Consider the following 22,096-nt stretch of genomic DNA (forward strand, 5'->3'; position numbering starts at 1 on the left):
GGTGTAGTGGCAGGTGCCTGTAGTCCCAGCTACTCGGGAGGCTGAGGCAGGAGAATGGCGTGAACCCGGGAGGTGGAGCTTGCAGTGAGCTGACATCATGCCACTGCACTCCAGCCTGGGCAACAGAGTGAGACACCGTCTCAAAAACAAACAAAAAACTCCTGTTGTCTCATATTTCCTTCCCATATTTCCATATTTCCTTATATGAAATCCTTACCTATGAAATAATACTACTAGTTCATACACTAATTAATAGTCAAGCAGAGATTTTTCTCTCTCTTATTGATGATTTTATCGCCAAACCTAGAACCATGCCTAGCACTTAGTAGATGCTCAGTAAATATTGGTTGAATTAATTATGCTTATTTTGGGCCAGACACTGAGCAAAATGCTTTGCATGCATGATTTGAAAACCAACTACATATATTACATATGCATTAACTGATTTTCCTTTTAAAAACTTAAACATAGGCATAATTTCCATCCACAGTTGCTGAGCAAGAGGTGAAGTAATACCAGAAACAACTACATTTTAGATAGTAGCTGCTACCTTATGTGCTGATGTTTTGGAAACGCTGAAAAGTCATAGGCCTCTCAGGGGTTGCAGGACTCCAGGCTGGGGTCATTGATTCATTATAGCATTTTCATTTCGCAGACAAGGAAATTTAGTTCCATAGAGGTTTAGGTGGGTTACACAGGGTCACACAGCTTCTCGGTAAAAGAGCCGGGACTCTGACCCGGTGCCTGGACTCAGGGATGAATGAGGAACAATAGCAAATCTAGAACCCCTGGTTGATGGTTTTTTAAGTTTGAGGGGGTATAAGGGGGAAATTAGATCGAAACTTTAATATTTGTATTGTACAGGTCATTAAAGGCCTCGATTCTGATGCCAGCTGAGTGAATCACTCTGTAGCCCAGAGTTTAACAATGTAATCTACTCTGCTCAAGTTGATTGTCTTCATTTTGCATGGAGGAGTAGAGATTGCATGTAGCAGATGATGTGAACAGAGCACAGCTTCAAGTATTATTTATGGTTCCCCTCAAGGCTCTGTGTGGTGAATGAGGCACAGATAGAATTAGAGGCCTTGGCTTGATCCCTTGAGGTCACACCCCCTTTCCTTCTGCTAGACAGCCAGCAGTCAGCCACCCACCCTACACCATGATGTGTTGAGTTCCGTGACTGCCTCAAGGATGATCTTGAGTTTGTAACTCTGGGCCCTTTGCTTCAGACACATTATGGTTCTAACTTCTATGTATCTAGTGGATTAAGACAATTCTTCTTTATTATCAGAGAGTAGTTCATACTGGAGAAAATAATTTATTATTGCTTTGCTATATATGCATTGCAGAAATATACTTTAAGAAGGCTAGATATGAAAATGTTCCCTGTATTTTTGTCTATGCAGTAGTATAATCTGTGATTTTAAATTTCTTATTTGCTTTTTTCTTTTACAATGAACACGATTTGTGTGTGTGTGTGTGTGTGTGTGTGTGTGTGTGTGTGTGTTTACAGTGAACAAGTACTCAGCTGTCAGCATATAAACATTTACAAATCTTAAATTAATGCTGCCCAGCTTGGAAGGTTTCTGATTTCCTTGCCTTCAGTGAATTTCTCCCTGTGACCTCACAGTCCCTTTAGCACTTGGGTGTTTCCCAGGGCAGTGGAAGTCTGTGGCCTGTGGCAGGATGGTACTCCTGGAACCCACAGGGACCATTATTTAGGACAGGCAGAGCCCCAGGTAGGGGTAAGATGGGTAGGTCTGGCTTTCTTCCAGAGTCAGCTGTGGCATAAATGTCCAGAATGGTCCCCCCTTTTTTTGAGTCTGAAATAGGAACCCCCAGAGTCTAACAGAAGCACATAAAAGTTGTCACGCAGCCAAATCAAAATGGTTCCTGACTTGCCTGACACTTCTATCCATTCACCACTGACAAGGCCAACTTCTGATGGCATAGAAACTTGAGTGGTGACTATTTTTCTCATTTTCCTTTCTTTTCTTTCTAAACAGATGGAGTCTCACTCTGTCGCCCAGGCTGGAGTGCAGTGGTGTGATCTCGGCTCACTGCAGCCTCCGCCTCCTGAGTTCCAGTGACTCTCCTGCCTCAGCCTCCTGGGTAGCTGGGATTACAGGCCCATGCTACCACGCCTGGCTAATGTTTATATTTTTTTTAATAGAGACAGGGTTTCACCATGTTGGTCAGGCTGGTCTCTAACTCCTGACCTCAGGTGATCTGCCCGCCTGGGCCTCCCAAAGTGCTGACGTTACAGGTGTGAGCCACCGCGCCCGGCCTCATTTTCTTTTTATGATAAATAATATCAAGACGTGAGGACATTTTAAGAATCGCCAGTCATAGATGGTGCATCTGAGCAGTTTACGTTTTCTTCTTACCTTAACAGGGCAATGAGAGGGGAAATACAGTGGAAATAAGAAGTGCTAGATGGGAACCTGGACACTGGCTGACTCTGTTGACCACTGTACTGTCATCCATTGTCTGTCAACAAACCTTTGACTGGATGTTGCCGGCGCAGAACATTTCTTTTTCATAGATATAATATTGTGCTTTTATTTTTACTTAAAAATACGAATAAATGTGAAGTTGTTCTTCATTTCCAATTCTCATCCCCCCCATCCCCCCCATCCCCTGCCACATAGGAGGACTTCTGCTGCCCACCTTTGGCCCCAGCCTTTTTATCTGGGGACAGTGAGGACAGCGCCCCCATGCCTCGTCCACCTGGCCTCACCTGAGCCTGCAGGACTGTCTCTTGCTCCTTCAGCACTTTTGCCTGAAGTTTCCACTCTGCTGCCTGGTTCAGCAACTATGAGAAGAGAGAATGTGTGGAAAGATGGTCAGATTTGCCTTTTAGATTACTATTTGGCTGTAATTTGTCTACAAAACTTAGCAACCTGCTCATTAACCTCCTTAAGTAATTTTCTGGAACTTTGAAAAGAATCTAAGAAAGCTTAAAAAACCAGGCCCAGCATGGTGGCTCATGCCTATAATCCCAGCACTTTGGGTGGCTGAGCTGGGAGGATTGCTGGAGGCCAGGAGTTTGAGAACAGCCTGGGCTACATAGGGAGACCTTGTCACTGAAAAAAAAAAAAAATACAAAAATTAGTCAGGGGTGGTGGTGCATGCCCGCAGTCCCAGCAACTCGAGAGGCTGAGGCAGGAGGATCACTTGAGCCCAGGAATCCCAGGTTGCAATGAGCTATGATGGCACTGCTGCACTCTAGCCTGGGCAATAGAGTGAGACTCCATTTCTAAAAAAATAAAGAAAGAAAAAGAAAGCTAAGAAAATAATTGGTCTAAAAAAGTTGGATTCTCAACTATAAACTAGTGGTTTTAATAAAAAAAAATAGTCTCTAGCTCAAGTATGAATCACAAAAAATTCAACTTCCCACCACATTCTGGAACCTTCTCTAGCAATCTTGGCCAACAATCATTTAGCCTCTGCTGGAACGTCTCCAGAACATCCCCACTTGGTGCACTTTTGTTAGCAACTGTTTCTTTTCTTTTTTCTTTTTTTTCTTTGAGACGGAGTTTCTCTTTTGTCACCCAGGCTGGAATGCAGTGGTGTGACCTCAGCTCCCTGCAACCTCCGCCTCCAGGGTTCAAGCAATTTTCCTGCCTCAGCCTTCTCAGTAACTGGAATTACAGACACCTGCCACCACGCCCAGCTAATTTTTGTATTTTTACTAGAGACGGGGTTTTGCCATGTTGGCCAGGCCGGCCTCCAACTCCTGACCTCGTGATCTGCCCGCCTCGGCCTCCCGAAGTGCTGGGATCATAGGCGTGAGCCGCCGTGCCCGGCCAACAACTGTCTCTTTAGAGTACACCCAGAATCATTCTCCTAGACCACTGTTCTCCACCATAGCACACTTGATACAATAAGAACTATGTATGTCCTTGGTCTTTGTCCCTGATTCCTGACACAGAGCTTCTAACATTCATCAGAATCTCCTACGGAACATATTAAAAATGCAGATGCCTCTCAGATAATATGATTTAGGAAGTACAGAGTGTGACTGAATTCTGTGCTTAAAGAAAATACCCAGAATGGTCTGGATATCGGTGGCCTGTGGATTACATTTTGAGAAATATGGGTTAGAAGTTTGACCTATTGGTCAAAATCCTGGCCCCTGAGAGCTGATGGGTTAAATTGGAAAGGTGATTTGGGCATACACTGACACATTCATATATAAGCTTGTAATTTTAACTTAAGATGAATGTCTATTTATCAATTTTGAGGTAGGGCTGTGGTCTTTGTTTTGGGTATGGATCTTCTGATTAGAGTTCAGAGGGTTTTTTGTTTGGTTTTTATTATTATTTTTAAAAATCACATCCACAGTGTGCCATATAAGATTTCTAGGTTGTTAGGCTTGTGTGTGTGTGTGTTTAGCGATAGTGCTAGAACCTAAAAATACTTATGAAGCAGCTTGTCTGGATAATTCTCTAGAGTTTTCCACTTCCCCCCAGTCTTTTATAGCTACTCCTATCTAGTTTGACAGTTGTTTTTTGCCATTTGCTTGCATTTGGTCTTTCAAAGCACTAAGCATAATTTGCACAAACAGTTTTTTGTTTTCATACTTATATTTCATCAGTTTATGTAACATCCTGTTGATTTACACAAAAGCAAGTGCAATTGGAAAGAAAAGGTTTGTGCAAAGAGCTGATTCTTGGTAAGCTCCACCTTACTAAACTGGGGCAAATTTTGTAGCCCTTCCAGAGAGTGGCTTGGTAGACCTGCAAGTCAGCATGCTGTGGGCATCGGTCAGTGCGTTTTACAGAGAAAATAGTGAACACAGAGATCAATCTGGCTAGTCAGTCTGGAGGCTATCAATTAAGAAGTTTCTCTTGTATTTGAAGATAAGCTGATTAAAATTTCCTACTTTTAGTTTATCCCTATTGTAAAAAAAGTCCACGAGGTCTATGTATTATATAATCAGAACCAAAAAAACTAACAATAAAATCATTATTTTTAAAAACTGGAAAGCTTCTTTTTCCTCATCAAAGTTTGTCTTTTTCCCATGACCCAGCCTCTCCATTTGTAAAATGGGTTGCACTTGTTCCTCTATGCCTCCCAGGGTGCAATGAAGATTGATTCTCATAGAAGTGCAACCAACTGGTCCTATGAGAGGACTGGGGCAGCTGTGGAGTAGAAGCCCTACAGTGTCCCCTCTGGCCATCTGAGGGGAGTGGTGGCACTGTGCCTGCTTCTTGTGAGCTGGCTATGCAGCTTTGTTGTGATTGGTGACCCCCAACCTCGAGGGAGGCTGGTGGCTGCCTATTCTGCCTGGGTGACTTGATATCTCATCGCTTCCAAAAGGAGGTGCCTGAGCTGCAAGCCAGGTAGGTGGCTAGCTTCGAAGAACTGAGATGAGCTCCCTCTCTTTGACTCAAATCTGTTTTGCTGAACCAAAACAGGTGCTAGTTTCTTGCTAAGGCTGGGTCGTCTCAAACCTGCTCTCCAATGTCTCTCATGTGCATCTTTGTCTAGTTCTTTCTCTTTCATGTCTCGTGTTATACAGCAAAGTACCGATATCCTATGGGAAGCATATTTTACCCAAGAGGGTAATTACACCAATGGTGGAATTTCTATTCTCCTGGATTGTGAATAATAATTGAATGTTTTATTTCTTGCTTTCAGAGCTAGGTTGTAGATGGATTTCATAAATTAATCTTTTTCTTAAGAGAACATGGACTTCTGATTTGAAATTATCCAATGTCCACCAGATTATGTTGCCCAAAATTTGTCTTTTTGTTGCCATGTTTGAAAAATTATTTTAAAATTACTATTCTAATCAATTGAATTGATTCTGGTCTGATTTTAGGTAAATGAAAAGCTCAAGATCAAAATGTGACATGGCCAAATTTGAATAATTGGTCCATGGACCATGTTTTACCTCTCTCTCACCCCAGCAACAGATACATGCGTCAACTCATACCTCTGAAACACACGTCTGAGTGTGATGCACCGTCACAGAGAGTGTGGGCTTTGGGAACAGACGCACATAAGATCAAAACACATCTTGCTCAGTCAGCAGTGTGCAACCTTAACAAGTTGCGTATCTTCTTGGAGCCTCAATTCTCTCATCTGTAGAATGACCCTACAGCTTTTTGGGGAGTGCTTGGGGTTAATGAGATATCAATAAACACCGCCACTCAGTTTCCTCCGCCCAAAACTTAGGAGTCATCCTTGACTTTCTCCTTTTCTCTGTCACCAGCTTCAGGTCTGTAGCACTGTCTGTTGATTTCACATTGAAAACAACTTTCATCCATCTCCACCCCTCTTCTCTGCTGCCATATCCCTAAACCAAGTCATCGTCATATTTCATCTGATTGCTATAGTAGCCTCCTGTCTTCTTGCTCTCTTGTCCCTCTGCAGTCTATTTTCCATCCAGGAGCCAAATTAATCTTAGAAAATGCAGAGCAGATCATGCCATCACTTCCTTTGTAGAAGCACCCAGTACTTTCCCATTGTCTTTAGAATGAAATCCAAATAACATTTTAAGCCCTACAAAGCTACACAGTTTGGCCCCTTCTTACCTCTCCAACTTCATTTTGAACCTCTCCCCCATGCTCTTGCTTCCCTGACCTTTTCCTGTTTCTGGAGCACACCAAACTGGTTCCAGCATTAGGGCGTTTGTTGCTGCTGCAGATGCTGGAGACGATGCTCCAAGTGGCAGCTCCTCATCTGGCAGGGCTTAGCTCAAGCATTCTCCCCTCCAGGAGGCCTTCCTGGTCACTCAATCTAAAGTACGTCCCCTTCTTTGGCCCCTTCTCAGTTTCTCCTTACTTCCTTAGTAGTGGTGATTATTGTCTGAAATGACCCTTCCTTGTTTGCTTGTCTATTGCTTGTCTGTTTCCAGTCAGACTCTAATCTCCATAGTGGGAGATGCCCCTTCTCTGTCTTGTTCACGGCTATGTCCCTGCACCTAACATGGTGCTTAGTAGATAACAGGCACTTGAAAAATATGTGTGGAATGGATGAATGACTATTTTATGTAGAAAGTAGTGTAGACATAGTGCCTCAGACTGGGCTGGCTGATTTCGTTCTCCATAGAAGCTGGGGCTCTTTCTCCATCAGTCTAGTGCTCTTTGACCATTATAAAAACAACTTGCGTCCAGGCGCGATGGTTCACACCTGTAATCCCAGCACTTTGGGAGGCCGAGGAAGGCGGATCACCTGAGGTCAGGAGTTCAAGACCAGCCTCGCCAACATGGTGAAACCCTGTCTCTACTAAAAATACAAAAAAAGCAGCCTGGTGTGGTGGTGGGCACCTGTAATCCCAGCTACTTGTGGAGGCAGGAGAATCGCTGGAATCCTGGAGGCCGAGGTTGCAGTGAGCCGAGATCACACCACTGCATTTCAGCCTGAATGACAGAACGAGACTCTGTCTCAAATAAATAAATAAATAAATACAAAACAACTTGCTCAGAGTGTCTCTGACACTGAGGTAGACCAGATATGCACAACGACTAAAATGATAAGTACATATTCCTTTTCTCGTTTGTGTCGCTCCTCCGCTTCCTTCATCATTTCTTGGGCCTGCTCAAGCTTTGCATCCACCAGCTTCTGCTGCAGTTCTCTGTGTTTAAATATTTTGTCCAGATGCTAAGAAAAATAAAGTGTACATAGAAAGCTTGGTTTATTATTGGTGCTTAAAAATGCAAAGTAAAATAATTCACATTAATACACATTCCCCAGGTTTTAAGATTTAAAAGAAGAGAGGGAGAAATGCATTGGCATCACTTACAGCTTTATAATAAAGCTGTAAATTGGTGAACCCCTCCCCCTGACTTTGCACCACACACACAAAGCTAGCTATAAAAGGTAGAGGCACCAGAGTTCAGCAGTGTCAACGCCAAAAGATCCATACAATATTTTTCTACGTTTGGTAACTATTAGATATGATGCTATTTATTATGCTAGACAGCACAGACAATGATGTATCAGTATACAATATACAGGGGCTACAGTTGTATCATTTGGTATTTTGGCTCTTTCTGTGAATATAAAACCACTTTTAATTGCAACATTTGTGCAATTTATCATGATGAATTCTCTGCATTCTTGCCTCTGGCGTTGTGAGAAAGCCTTGGGGTGCCAGCATGTGGTCCGAGGTCTGGGAGTCAGGCCTGAGCCCCCCTGAATTCTACTCTGTTGCTCTGGTGGAGATGACAAGGCCAAGGGTCATAGAGAAATTGATTCGCAAATGTGCAGAGCTCGCCACACCTTTTGACCTCTGGACTAGTTTGGTGAAGAGAAACTTCCAACTCTACCTCAGGATGGATAAATTCCTGGTCACTGGGAGGTCCAATCAGAAACAGGACATGGAATTCTACCCTTGGGCTTTACTTAGAACCAGTCCCAGGAATATACAACTAGCATAGCAGCCCATTCCCATCTGAGATCTCTCTGAAGAATATGGACATTTTCCTTTCACTCCTTCCTATCTTCTTTAGTCTGAACCTCCATTCTGGAGCGGGATTGATCCTCGTGACAAGATAAAATGGTAGCATGGCATTTTGGCTTACTGTGAGGAGTTTCTTGATTTACCTAACCACCGCGACCATATGCTGTTGGCTCAGTTTTGTGCTTGATCAAATCTTAGCATGTTGCCAACAGAGCCGCTTTGACTATGTTATGTTACATTTTAAAGCAGAGATTTAAAATTTGGGTGGGATAGGGAAAGGAATATGATGTATCAAAATCCTGAGAGGGTATCTGGAATCTTAAAAATATATTAAATATTAAAATATAATTTGGAGATAACAAAAGACCTTGATCATCCCCCTAATATAACCTATTCAAAGTAAAAGGCTTTTGCCTCTTGTGACTGTGGGTAAGTGGTTTAATCTCTTAGCTTCTGCTTCTCATCTATAAGATATGGATAATATATTATTATCTAATGCATAAGATTGTTGAGACAATTAAATGCCATATGGTATGTAAAGTACAGCACTTAGCACATTGCCTGATACAAACTAACCACTGAATAAATGATATCATTATTATTACAATGATTACATTATTAATACTATTATTGGCCTGGTAGGGTACATAGAATACAAACTCTTTTTTTTTTTTTTTTTTGAGACGGAGTCTCACACTGTCGCCTGGGCTGGAGTGCAGTGGCGTGATCTCAGCTCACTGCAACCTCCACCTCCTGGGTTCAAGAGATTCTCCTGCCTCAGCCTCTCGAGTAGCTGGGATTACAGGCGCCCACCACCACGCCTGGCTAATTTTTTTTTGTATTTGTAGTAGAGACGGGATTTCACTATGTTGGCCAGGCTGCTCTCGAACTCCTGACCTCTTAATCCACCTGCCTTGGCCTCCCAAAGTGCTGGGATTACAGGCGTGAGCCACCTCGCCCGGCCAGAATACAGACTCTTAATTTAGATGACATGGCAATTCTTAAGAGGGAGTGCGTGAGTTATTTTTGGCTATACAGAGAGGATTTTTAAAAGGCTGAGAAATATTATTTTCAAGGAAAACTGTGCCCACAGCCTATCACTTTCTATTTATTGCCTTTACTTTGTAGTGATGCCAGTTTTGAAGAAATCCCATATGACTTTCAGTCAGGTATTTTGTAAGACCATCTGTCTTCATTTTGGCTAGTCAAGGAAATCCAATCCTAAATATTAATCAGTTGAGAGGGCTGGCCGTAACTGTCTTATTAACCAAGTTCCCACCTTTAGCACCCAGATCCGGATCTATGTACTGTTCTAAGTTGTTTGATGTGGTTCTCACCTCCTCTCTGAGCTCATACTGATCGATGATGCTTTTCAGCTTTTCTGCAAGCTCTGTGTTCTCCTGACAGAGCTTCATATTTCGCTCACTCTGCTGCTCGATCTGGCCCTGGATGTCTGTGAGGGTACTCTGGAAATGGCTTGTGATTTCCTTCCTTTTCTCTTCTTCCTCACGTGCCCGCTGAAGTGCCTCTTCCTGCGGATAAAAAGCAAAACATTTTGTTTAAATGCACCCCGGGTTTATAGAACTCAGCATTAGGTCACCTAAAGGAGATTAGTGTGCAGAGTAGGTGGGATGTTTTTGCTCAGTTCTCTAGAGCTAAAGCCGCTCAGCCCCAAAATAAATGTACGAGTAAAGGTTTCAGCTGTGAGTACATAGTTAATCAGAACAGGTGCTGTGAAGGCCTTGAATTTGTAGTCAGTGATGAATAGACTTGTTTTAAAGATGATGGGTCTCTTGCTGAGTGAATGAACTGCAGCGATTTCTAACAAACACACAGTCACACGATTTTGATCTCTTGGCTGTGGCCTGAAAAAAAGGCCCCTTGAGTTTACTGATGGATGAGACAGATCATGTGTTTCTCCGGTTTGGTAAAGGGAGAACAATAGATCTTATATTTCCCTGTAAAAACCATGGCATATTAACCACATAATTATATTACCAAGTTTTGTAAATATAAGTGATCACAATAAAAATTTTCTCTTTGTGAGAAAAAACTTTCATCAAAAAGCTTTAAAAAAGGAAACTAAGATAGCATAGCTCAGTTACAGCCATTCAAGAATATAAAAGGGAATCTTTCCAAATATGCTGGATATTATTTTGTTTTTGAAAGAACAATCATTAAATGTGTCACATAGGGTAATTAAAATGTTCAATGTAAATTTTGAATCTGAAAGCAATATTAAGTTTCAAATCGTCTTTAACTCTAAAGTGAAACATCTAATTTTCCTTCTTCCGCTTTGTTAACATTGAAGAATTGCAAATTAACTTTTATATCATTTCTGTTCTCTTTTCTCCTAAATCAAAACTCTCCATTCATTGCTAGCCACTAACAATGAGCTCCAATTTCCTCCATATCTATATTGAGAATTGCTTTGTGATTGTTATTCTTATTCTTTTTGAATAAAAGGGTTTAATTTTGCTACATCCTACCAAAGATAGAGACATTTACGTGGCTGACAAATGATACAGACATTTTAGGATTCCTTTCAGTTCTGATTAATTGTTAATATGAAAGCTTGCTTCGTTGTTGGCAAGTAAAATTATACTGAATTTGATTGCCTACCAAGTTCAAATTATGTAACAGGATTTTTTAAAAGAAATAATAATTTTTAACAGAAGTAATTGTACAGACCTTTATCATAACAGAATAATGTGATCCAAATAAAAACTGATGCTGAAAATATATGCTCTGAAAATATTTTATCATTAGGTTTCTTCTTTCCTCTACAAGAACAACACATTTCCTAACTCTAATGTGACTCCTTGATGTCAGAATCATAATTTATTCATGTTATAAACCTTTATTAAGCAACAACTTCTCAGGGGTATTGAAGATATCTGTACTTCTTAAACTGAAGAAATAAACTATCCGAGATGTTATTTCCCTGAACTTTGTATACTAACACTTACTATATGTGTTTCGCTAAAAATAATTATGGTTACCAGTTAGGAGCAACTAAATATATGTGTGATTATGATTGTTTCCTCACTGGTCCTGATTAGCTTAGAAGTCAGCAAGTTTGGAATCAGAACTACAGACCATGATTTGAAGACCATTTGTATTTATAAATATTCCATGAATGAATAAATGAACCACTCCATGCAAGTCTGAGTTGTTTTTTTTTTTTTAATTGGGAACTGGCTATAGAAAGAAGGTACAGATGTTAGGATGGCACTAAATAAATGTCAAACAAACAATCATAACCCCCAATCCTGGCCCAAAAGATGTAATCTTGCATATATATATATTTTTTGTTTTGTTTTGTTTTGTTTTGTTTTGAGATGAAGTCTCACTCTGTCGCTCAGGCTGGAGTGCAGTGGCATGATCTCGGCTCACTGCAACCTCCACCACCCGAGTTCAAGTGATTCTCCTGCCTCAGCCCCCTGAGTAGCTGGGATTACAGGCATGCATCACCAAGCTCAGCTAATTTTTTTATTTTTAGTAGAGATGGGGTTTCACCATGTTGGCGAGGCTGGTCTCAAACTCCAGACCTCAGATGATCTGCCCACCTTGGCCGCCCAAAGTGCTGGGATTATGGGGGTTGAGCCACTGCGCCCGGCCTATATTGTTTTTCAATGAGACCAAAAGAAATCTAGCAAAATCTTATAAAATTTGAGTCCATTGTTAAAGGATTTTCAATCATTTGGACAGTGTCTGAGATAAAATTATCTTTTATCAAATACATTATTCAAAGTCAAAATAATGTCAATAAAATTGAGGGATGAAGTCTGAGATAACAAAAAAACCTTGCAAGCATCATTGTGCATCTTACAACTGGTGCTGTGCCTGGCACATAATCCACAGGTATTCAGTAAATGTTTATTTAATGAATCAATGAATTATTAATTTATGTACAGACATATGAGTAGCTTGGACTAGATCATTTCTACAGTCCTTTCCACATTAAAATTCTGTGATATTCTGATAACAAATGCTTCTCATTTCTTTAGGAAAATCATGCTCCCTGAGACACTTACCCCTCTCTTACTAGGCAGTTCTTTTTCAGCATAGTTTGAGGCTCAGATTTATCACTTCGAATATATGTATCATTTTGTTGAAACAAACCCATGTCTCAGACTTTTATCAATCCTTTCTTAAGTTATCCTAAATTGTGAGGTTCTGTGTGTGTGTGTGTGTGTGCGCCCACGCGCGCGTTTGACTCATTAAAGAAGCGGTTTTAATAAAGAAAAGTAAAAGCTAAAATTTGTGATGGCGGAAATACCTAGTTATACATTGTCTTTCTATATCTTCCCAAGCTCCCAGCACATGGATTTTAGATTTAGGTACACTTAAGCTGTTTCACTAGTGTGGCCAAGGAAGCTCATATCAAGTTGACCCTTTTGCAGATAACAACTGTAAACTCTGGATGAAATGCAAGAAACAACGATGACACTAGAGAGTAAACAAAATCAGACAGACTCTAGAGGGAAGTTGGCACTAGTACATGAGTTTCCTATTTTTTATAGCTTTTAGCTTGAGGGAAATCTGCAGTTGGCAGGAGTATGAGGTGGGCAAAATTCTCATATAAAACATACCATCTTTCATATTGGAAGAATAAGAATACAGAGTTCTGGACAACTATAGTCCCTCAACAGTGAGGGGAAGATCACCCAAAAAAAGAGAGAGTCAGAGAAATAGAGCCCAGATCCTGTGAATAAACTTTACACAAATCTGATTGGCCTTGAGCCACACATGTGCAAAGCAGTCTGGCTAAGTAAAAAAGAACTGAACTGAGATTTCAGCTGCTGCTCAAGAGACAAAGTTTATGGTTTGAATCTAACCAAATTAATTGTCTGCTTAAAAAAATAAAAAGTATTCATCATATAGTAGAATCCAGATTCTCCAGAACATAATAGTCACAACATCCAGGATCCAGCAGACAATGGCTTGACATATGAAGAACCAAGAAAATGTGGCCTATTCTCAAAAGAAAAGACAATTAGAGAAGGCCTGTTCTACAATGCTGCAAATGTGGAATTAGCAGACAAGTATTTTAAAACAGGTATTATAACTATGGTCAATGATGTAAAGGAAAATATTATCTCAATGAATGAGAAGGTAGAAAATCTCAGGTGAGAGGTTACATACAAAAAAAGAACCAAATGGAAATTCTGAAATTAAAAATTGCAAAATCTGAAACACAAACATCACTGGATGGATTTAGAGCAGAATGAAAATGAGAGAGAAAAGAATCACTGAATGTGAAGATAGACCAATCAAAATAAGATAATCTAAAAATAAAAGAGAAAAGGTATTGGTGAAGAATGTGAAGACTGACTCGAAGACCTGTGGGACAATATCAAAAGGTCTACACACAGAGAGTTAGAATCTTAGAAGGGAAGAAGATGGAGAGAAAGTGGAGCAGAAAAACTATTTGAAGAAATAATGGCTGAAAGAAATTCAAATTTGGTAAAAGATATATAATTACAGATACAAAAAAGCTTAGCAAATACCAAGTAGGGTACATATGAAAAAAATGACTCCTGGCCATAAAGCAGTAAAAGTTCTGAAAACCAAAGATCAATACAAAGACCTTGAAAGGGCAGAGAAAAAGGACATATCACATATAGGGGAACAATAATTCAAATGATTGTTGATTTTCATGAGAAATTTTAAAAGCCAGTATAGTGGCACATTTATTTAAGGCTAAAAGGAAAAAAAAAAAAACCCCACGAATAGGTTCTCTCAATGCAGAATTCTATAACCAATGAATTTAGCCTTCAATTAAAAAAAAATGAAGATGTTTTAAAGATAAAAGGCAACTAAGAGAATTGATTACCAGCAGATTTGTACTATAAGAAATACTAAAAGAAGTACTTCAGGCTGAGGGAAATGACATCAGACAGAAATGTGAAGCTACAGAATGAATAAGAAGTATCAGGAATGGTAAACATCTGGGTAGATAAAAGGGATATAGTTTTGTCTTTAATTTAAGAAGAAATACATATTATTGTTTAAAGTAAAAATCATAACAATGTCTCACAGGCTTTACAAAAGTATATAAATATAATACATATAATGATGATAGCTTAAAGGCTGAGGGAGTAAATTGATCTATTTAGTTGCAGTGTTTCTACATGTTATGTGAAGTAATACAACATTAACTCCAGGAAGACTATGAAAAATTAAGAATGTATATTGTAATCACAGAGCAGCTACTAAAGATAATGTGTAGTGTTATAATTTAAAAATACAAGAGATAAAATGTAATTTTTAAATATTCAAATAATCCAAAGGAAGGCAGGAAAAGAACAAGATAAACAAAGCAGAGGTGACAAATAATAAATAATAAAATGGTAGACATATATCAAACCACATCAGTAAGTACATTATATGTTAATGGACTAGTACTGCAATTAAGGGGCAGATACTGTAGGAATGAAAAGAAGTAAGATCCAGCTATATGCTATCTTGAAAGAATGCACTTTAAATATAAAGACCCAGGCTGAAAGTGAATGGATGAAAAGAGATACACCAGGCAAACAATAAGAGTAAGAAAACTAGAGTGGCTAAATTGATATCAGATAATGTAGACATCCAGACAAAGATTATTACTGGTCGGGCGTGGTGGCTCACACCTGTAATCCCAACACTTTGGGAGGCCGAGGCGGGTGGATCACAAACTCAGGAGTTCAAGGCCAGCCTGGCCAAGATGGTGAAACCCCGTCTCTACTGAAAATACAAAAATTAGCCAGGCATGGTGGCGGGTGCCTGTAATTTCAGCTACTCAGGAGGCTAAGGCAGAGAATTGCTTGAACCCGGGAGGCTGAGGTTGCAGTGAGCCGAGATTGCACCACCACACTCCAGCCTGGGCGACAGAGCGAGACTCCATCTCACAAAAAAAAAAAAAAAAAAAGATTACTAAGGGACATTTCATAAAGGTAAAATCACCAATTCATCAAGAGGACATAATAATCATAAATGTATATACACCTAATATTAATGCTTCAAAGTACATAAAGCAGAAATTGACATAATTAAAATAAGCGGACAATTCCACAATTATATGAGGAGATTTTTAACTCTCATTTCTCAGCAATTGATACAAAAATTCAAAAAAGGCATAAATGATTTAAAGCTAATTGTTACTTATAGAACACTACACCCAACATCTGAAAAACATTGTTTCGAAGTACATATGGTATCAAGATAGACCATGTATGATCGGCTATAAAAATTAAATAACACTTCTAAATAATCCCTGGGTCAAAGAAAAAATTAGAAAGAAAATTTTAAAATATTTTGAATTTGAATTCTGATTTTGACATTTAAATATGCTTGATCTTGGACAACCGATTTGGATTGCTGAGTGTCAGTTTCTTCACCAATAAAGTGGAGATATTAACCTTCACTGGGTTATCATGAAGATTAAATGAAATAATGTATATAAAGCACTTAGCATAACTTCTGGCATAATAATAATACTTAATGTCATTGTTCATAATGAGAAGCCATTACTGAGGGCATATGGGCACACTTACAGGGTCTCCTGCTACTTTGATCATTCTGTCTTTGTTTTTTTGGTGGGGGAGAATCTCTAGCCAGTTGGATGGTATTAATAAGATCTCTCTCTCTCTCTCTTTCTTTGTTTTCTGAGACATTGCTCTCTGTCACTTAGGTTGGAGTGCAGTGGCGCAATCATAACTTACTGCAGGCTCGAACTTCTGGGCTCAAATGATCCTCCTGCTTCAGCCTCCCAAGTAGCTGGCACTGCAGGAATGTGCCACACTCAGCTAATTTTCCTGATTTTTGGTAGAGACAACGTCTTGCTCTCATAAATGTTGCCCAGGCTGGTCTCGAATTCCCGAGCTGAAGTGATCCTCCTGCCTTGGGCTTCCAAAATGCTAGGATTACAGATGTGACCCACTGTGACCAGCTGAACCTTCTGTCTTTCAATACTACCCAAGAAGACCACGCTGTATCATTCTACTCTTTATATCTCTTTGTTGATAAATGATCCCACCCTATCTGATTTAATTTTATCTCCTTACTGTGTAACATTACTGACAGACAGTGGATTTACACAGGCACACAAGAGATTTATGCATCCTTTGAATCCAAACCTTGAGTTGAGGACGATGTTTCCATCCTCAGGCCCCCATTCGGCCTGGGAGTCTGTCTTCAGTACTATTGTTGACAAGATGCCAGTAGCACATCTAAAACCTGCCATTTGAGACTTTGACTTCATCACACTGGTTCTCCATTTCCCAAATATCAAAAAACAATTTGGGAAAATGAGGAACCATGATTCTCTTCTATTTCTCTTCCTAACTCAATTGTACAAATTCAGCAGTGATTTTCATGTACTCTGTTTCTTGAAGTATCTCCTTTTAAACGCTTATAATAATAACTACCTTACAGGAACACTGGTGTCTGATTAATTACTATTTGTCAAAAGATTTAGGATCTTCAGCTGGAAAGGGGATTGGGAATGCACACAGTATCATCTTGGAGAGCTCTGCATCTTGCTATATTGAATGGAGCTAGTGTCTCTGTGTAATCAAATTAACCACACTGCTAGGGCTTACGCTGTAATTAATGAAACCCATGCAGACCAAATGAAGTGATCAGTCTATTATTTTTAGATTGAATAATTAAACCTGAAGAGCTTCAGTGCTTTTTCCAATAGCTTCCTTTTTTTCAGATGACTATTGACATTTTGGTTCTCAATCTTACTTCATTGTGTCAATTCGGTGTGTGTCCATTTATCTCATGTCATGCAGAATTCATTATAACACCAAAAATGCTGAATCTTTACAAATGTATTTTTTAAAAAGAACTAAGGCCCATCTTAGAAACAAACTCAACATAATAGAAAGGTAAGGGGAATGGTATGCATTTTATCAAGGGCCTGCACTGTGTCAGGTACTGTGCGGGTACCTTACCTATTCAACTTCATCTAATTTTTTCCCAGCCACACAGTGAAGCTGGTCTAATCTCCATTTTACGGATGAAGAAAGTAGCTCAAGGAGGTAAAATTATTTAAGGTTACAAGCAAGCAAGGGGCAGAGGCAGTATTTGAACCCAAGCCTCTCTGATTCTAAAATTCACACTCTTTCCATGAGTAGCAGAGGCCTGTCTCTGTGCCCCATTCAAGAAATTATGTTATTCTGAGCCATGGGGACATACCTTCAGAGTCTTGTTGTGTCTCTGCAGCTCCCGGCACAGACTCTCCAATTTGCTTCGAGCGAGGATAGCTCTGCTGTGTTCACCTTGTAACTGGTCCTTTTCTTTTTGAATTTGTACCTGTTTCTTTTGGAGGAGCTTTAACTTCTTTTGCTCAGTACGATGTTCATCCAGCTGTACACATGGAGATACAAACATGAAAGAAAATGGCAGGGATCTCCTTGGAGTGGATAGAAAAAAAGCAAACCTAAAGATTACTCTGTGGTTGTTTGGAAACATTTTTTGCTATTATCTCTTCCTCTGGAAGTAAATGAAATTCACAAACGTCACCTTTGTAGAACTTGAAGGTATATAGTTTTTAGAACACAGCATTGATAGGTTTTTCATTATTATTAGTCTCTTTTTACTTTGATCTATTTTTGGATGGTCTAGAAATATTTTTCCTGAGTCTATCTAACCAATATTGAATAGCCAGACAAAATAGAAAGGCATGTCTCAGAATCTGTAAACTGCCAGAGTTCATGACGATGTCTTGCATTGAGGCAATGATCAACAGTCTGTCTGCTTGGGTTGCATTTAGTTTTCCTAATTCTTCCTTGAAACAAACTTCTAGCGCTATTTTTAAAAATAGGAAAGAGAAATGCAGCCTCCTGGTAAACAGAAGATGAAGTTCTCTTCTTTATAATTTTGGGCTCTGAGTGTGGATTGTTTATGTGTGGGAAAGGAGAAGAGAAAGTACCCTTCCACTACCTAAGCATTGACGGGTTTTCACCAAAGCATCAGAAATAGCTACTGCATGATTCAACGGCATGAATAGCAAATATCTGTAACACGCCTTGTTGCTCCCCACCCGCACCCGCACCCGTTCTGTGCTTATAACAAATAAATCATTCTGCTGGTTTCTGCTGAGCCCAGTTGAACTCTTCTCATGTTCCTCCAGCAGCCACAACTAAAGTACTGTATCAGGACTGCCTTGGAACATGAAACCAACTTACCACTGTACTTTCCATCTTGGATGCTGAAGTTCTAGGGTAGGGTTGTCAGTAAAATGCAGGACACCCAGTTAAATTTAAATTTCAAATAAATAAGAAATAATTTTTAGCGTAAGTATTAATTTATTCCAAATATTGCATGAGACATATTTTTGCCAAAAAGTTATTTGTTGTTTGTCTGAAACGTAAACTTTGTATTTTTATTTGTTACATCTGGCAGCATTATTATGGAGTTCTAGACCTGGTGTGGGGAGTATGGGGATCAACCTCAGAAGCCTCCAGAGAGAGATCGGTGGACTCTAGGGGTGTCGATCTCAGACTGACCATCGCTGGGGCCACATCCAAGCAGCAGCCCTTTGTCCAGAGCCATTTCCTCCACTGGCCTCAGTTCCTGTAGGGCCCAGATGGTGCTGAAGTCAGGTAAGTACTAGTCTTAATAACAACTTTGTTGGTGAACGGAAAGGAAAAGCCCTGGTTCTTCTGGACCTCAGGTGTTCTGGTGCCTCACAGAGCCTAACGCAAACGGATACAGATGCCACATGAGCCCTGACACGTGCCTCAGTTTCCCCATTTTAAAAAAGCCATTGGGGCTGGGTGTGGTGGCTCATGCCTGTAATCCCTGCACTTTTGGATGCTGAGGCAGGCAGATCATGAGGTCAGGAGATCATGAGGTCAGGAGATCAAGACCATCCTGGCCAACATGGTGAAACCCCATCTCTACTAAAAATACAAAAATTAGCCGGGTGTGGTGGTATGCACCTGTAATCCCAGCTACTTGGGAGGCTGAGGCAGGAGAATTGCCTGAACCAGGGAGATGGAGGTTGCAGTGAGTCATGATTGTGCCACTGCGCTCCAGTCTGGGCAACAGAGCAAGACTCCATCTCAAAAAATAATAAATAAAAAATAAATAAAAAAGCAGTTGTTCTTTCTGAGCAAGATGAACACCTGTCACACTTTCTTCAGTTCACATTTTATTTCTTTCCTCTCTCCCTCCTGCCACCCTAAAATAAGCATTTTAAACCCTTGCCAGATAAAGCTAAGGATATGTATATATGATATTCTATCTTCATACTTATGTGCAATTTCTAGCTACTAGTGGAAATTAGCATTGTAAAAACAAAACCCATATTACTAAAAATATTGATTGAAATAGATATCCTCCTTGGAAAATAAATAATCTGTTATTTCTCATGCTAAGCTGCTCATAGTATAGATGTGAGCCTTTAATTTTGCACCATAGTTATTAGATAGGCGTGAAATTTCTTGTACATATATTTGGATTTTAAATGACTATTGTCCTTTCTTGAAATTTATATATTATAGGCCGGGCACGGTGGCTCATGCCTGTAATCCCAGCACTCCGGGAGGCCGAGGCAGGCGGATCACCTGAAGTCAGGAGATGGAGACCAGCCTGGCCAACATGGTGAAACCTCGTCTCTACTAAAAATACAAAAATTAGCTGAGCCTACGGGCGGATGCCTGTAATCCCAGCTACTTGGGAGGCTGAGGCAGGAGAATCGCTTGAGCCTGGGAGGCAGAGGTTGCAGTGAGTTGAGATCGTGCCATTGCACTCCAGCCTGGGCAACAAGAGCAAGACTCCATCTCAAAAAAAAAAAAAAAAAGAAAAAGAAAAGAAAAGAAATTTATATATTGTTATTATTATTGCCATTCTGGTTTAGACTTTACCTTCTGAATATTAAACCATATGTCAGGGCTTCTGAACCCCAGCACAAGTAACATACTGGGCCAGATAATTTTTTGTTGTTGGGGCTGTCTTGTGCCTTGTAAGTTGCTCAACACCATCGCTAGCCCCTACCTGCTATATGCCAGTAGCACTGCCCAATTGCAACACCCCAAAATATCTCCAGACAGACATGCCTATTGTCGCCTGGTGAACAAAACTGTCCCTGTTTAGGGAACTCTGCACTATGTGGCTTTATCTGAGTGTCAGGAGGAAGACACCCTACAGGTGTTTCATAAATTGGAATGAGAAATGATTTGTGCTTGCTCATTTTCCATTTAATGTTTTATTTTTATTTTTAATTTTAATTTTTTAGAGACAGCATCTTGCTCAGTCATCCAGGCTGGAGTGCAGTGGCACAATCATTCATAGTTCACTGAAGCCTCAAACGCCTAGCTCCAGCCATCCTCCTGCCTCAGCCTCCTGAGTAGTTGGGACAACAGTTGTGTGCCACCATGCCCAGCTAATTTTTTTGTAGAGATGGGTTCTTGCCGTATTGTCCAGGCTAGTCTTGAACTCCTGAGCTCAAGCAATCTGCCTGCCTTGGCCTCCCAGAGTGCTGGGATTACAGGCACGGGCCACTGTGCTTGGCCTATTTTGTTTCTAATATTAAGCCAGATAATACTCCAGAGCTTTCCTTTATATTTAAAAAATTTTAAATTATTAACAAAGTAATTCAGCCAATATTCAAGTGATTCTTGGCATTGAAGACAATGAAAAATACACATTCCCTGCCCTCTAGGTTCTTACTGCCTAGCTTCAGTCAAATGCTGGCTTTGTGATTTAACTTAGGCATAGTTCTTCTGTACAATTGTAATAGGCATATAGAATTTCTGTCTGTAATTTCTCTTGTTTTCTTTCTCTTTTTTTACTAAGTTAAAAAGTAAAATTAATGCTAAGTACTAAATTAAAATCCTATTACTGATGTTGTCTTAACTACGTAAGAATTGAGGAAATTAAATGCGAAAAATATTTCTCCCAGGCCATTTCCTAATTTAGTCATGAAATGTCCTTACTTATTAATGAGCTTATCTTTATTTGTTAATGAATACAATGTCAGATAATATTACAGGATTTAGACTCTGCAAGGATGAGTGAGCTAGAGTGGCAGTTTGATTCACAGCTTTGAATTTGATGATTTATTCTATGTGAACACTTATATTTCAGTCATTTTCTATATTAATATCCAAATCAGTGAGCAAGGAAATAGGCTTTAGTCTCCACGTAAAAAATTGAAATTCCTCATAATTTTTCTTTTCTGAAAAGGAAATGTGATAAGTTTTTTGGGTTAATTTTCTCCTGTTCATTTTTTCTAGGATGATCTCTCAGGTTCGAAAGTTTATTACGAGAGATGATACAAATGCCAAAATATAGCAAGTAAGGCTTGAATTGAATATGGTTTCTGGAAAAACAATCTCTTGTTCATTGGGGGTGACTGCTTTGCTAGGAGGATGAGTAGGTACATGGAGTTCCCTGAGACCAGGATGAACAACCCTGGCTCATGGAGAAAATATTGGTTAAGTCTGGAAAAGTGATGCTTCCCCAGTGTACTGTTGTGGGAATGTAACACCACACATCACTTCCTGTATTAGTCTAGAATGCTGCCCAGTCCCCTCAAGTATAGAACATGGCGCTGGAAACTAAACATGAATGGCCTTGGTATGAGTTGGTAAATTGAAGGGGTAAAGGAAAAATGACTCGGAAAATACTAAAAAGAGCAAGGATGGATAGGTGAGAATCGCATGGAAACGTGAGAGTGGG

General features: G+C 39.9%; 1 protein-coding gene across 3 annotated transcripts in view; it reads right to left on the reverse strand.

Annotated features, from left to right (window-relative positions):
* Positions 1 to 22,096, reverse strand: part of TXLNB (taxilin beta) — an 83,907-nt gene that overhangs the window by 13,065 nt on the left and 48,746 nt on the right. For all 3 annotated transcript variants that reach the window (XM_019029799.4, XM_063707896.1, XM_063707897.1), the window contains exons 4-7: positions 17,606 to 17,776; positions 9,754 to 9,948; positions 7,495 to 7,614; positions 2,741 to 2,815 (exon numbers count right to left, since the gene is read on the reverse strand). In XM_019029799.4, coding sequence (XP_018885344.2) covers positions 2,741 to 2,815; positions 7,495 to 7,614; positions 9,754 to 9,948; positions 17,606 to 17,776 — 561 coding nt within the window. The remainder of the gene's footprint in view (positions 1 to 2,740; positions 2,816 to 7,494; positions 7,615 to 9,753; positions 9,949 to 17,605; positions 17,777 to 22,096) is intronic.

The sequence above is a fragment of the Gorilla gorilla genome, chromosome 5, assembly GCF_029281585.2.
Source record: "Gorilla gorilla gorilla isolate KB3781 chromosome 5, NHGRI_mGorGor1-v2.1_pri, whole genome shotgun sequence".
NCBI lineage: Eukaryota > Metazoa > Chordata > Mammalia > Primates > Hominidae > Gorilla > Gorilla gorilla.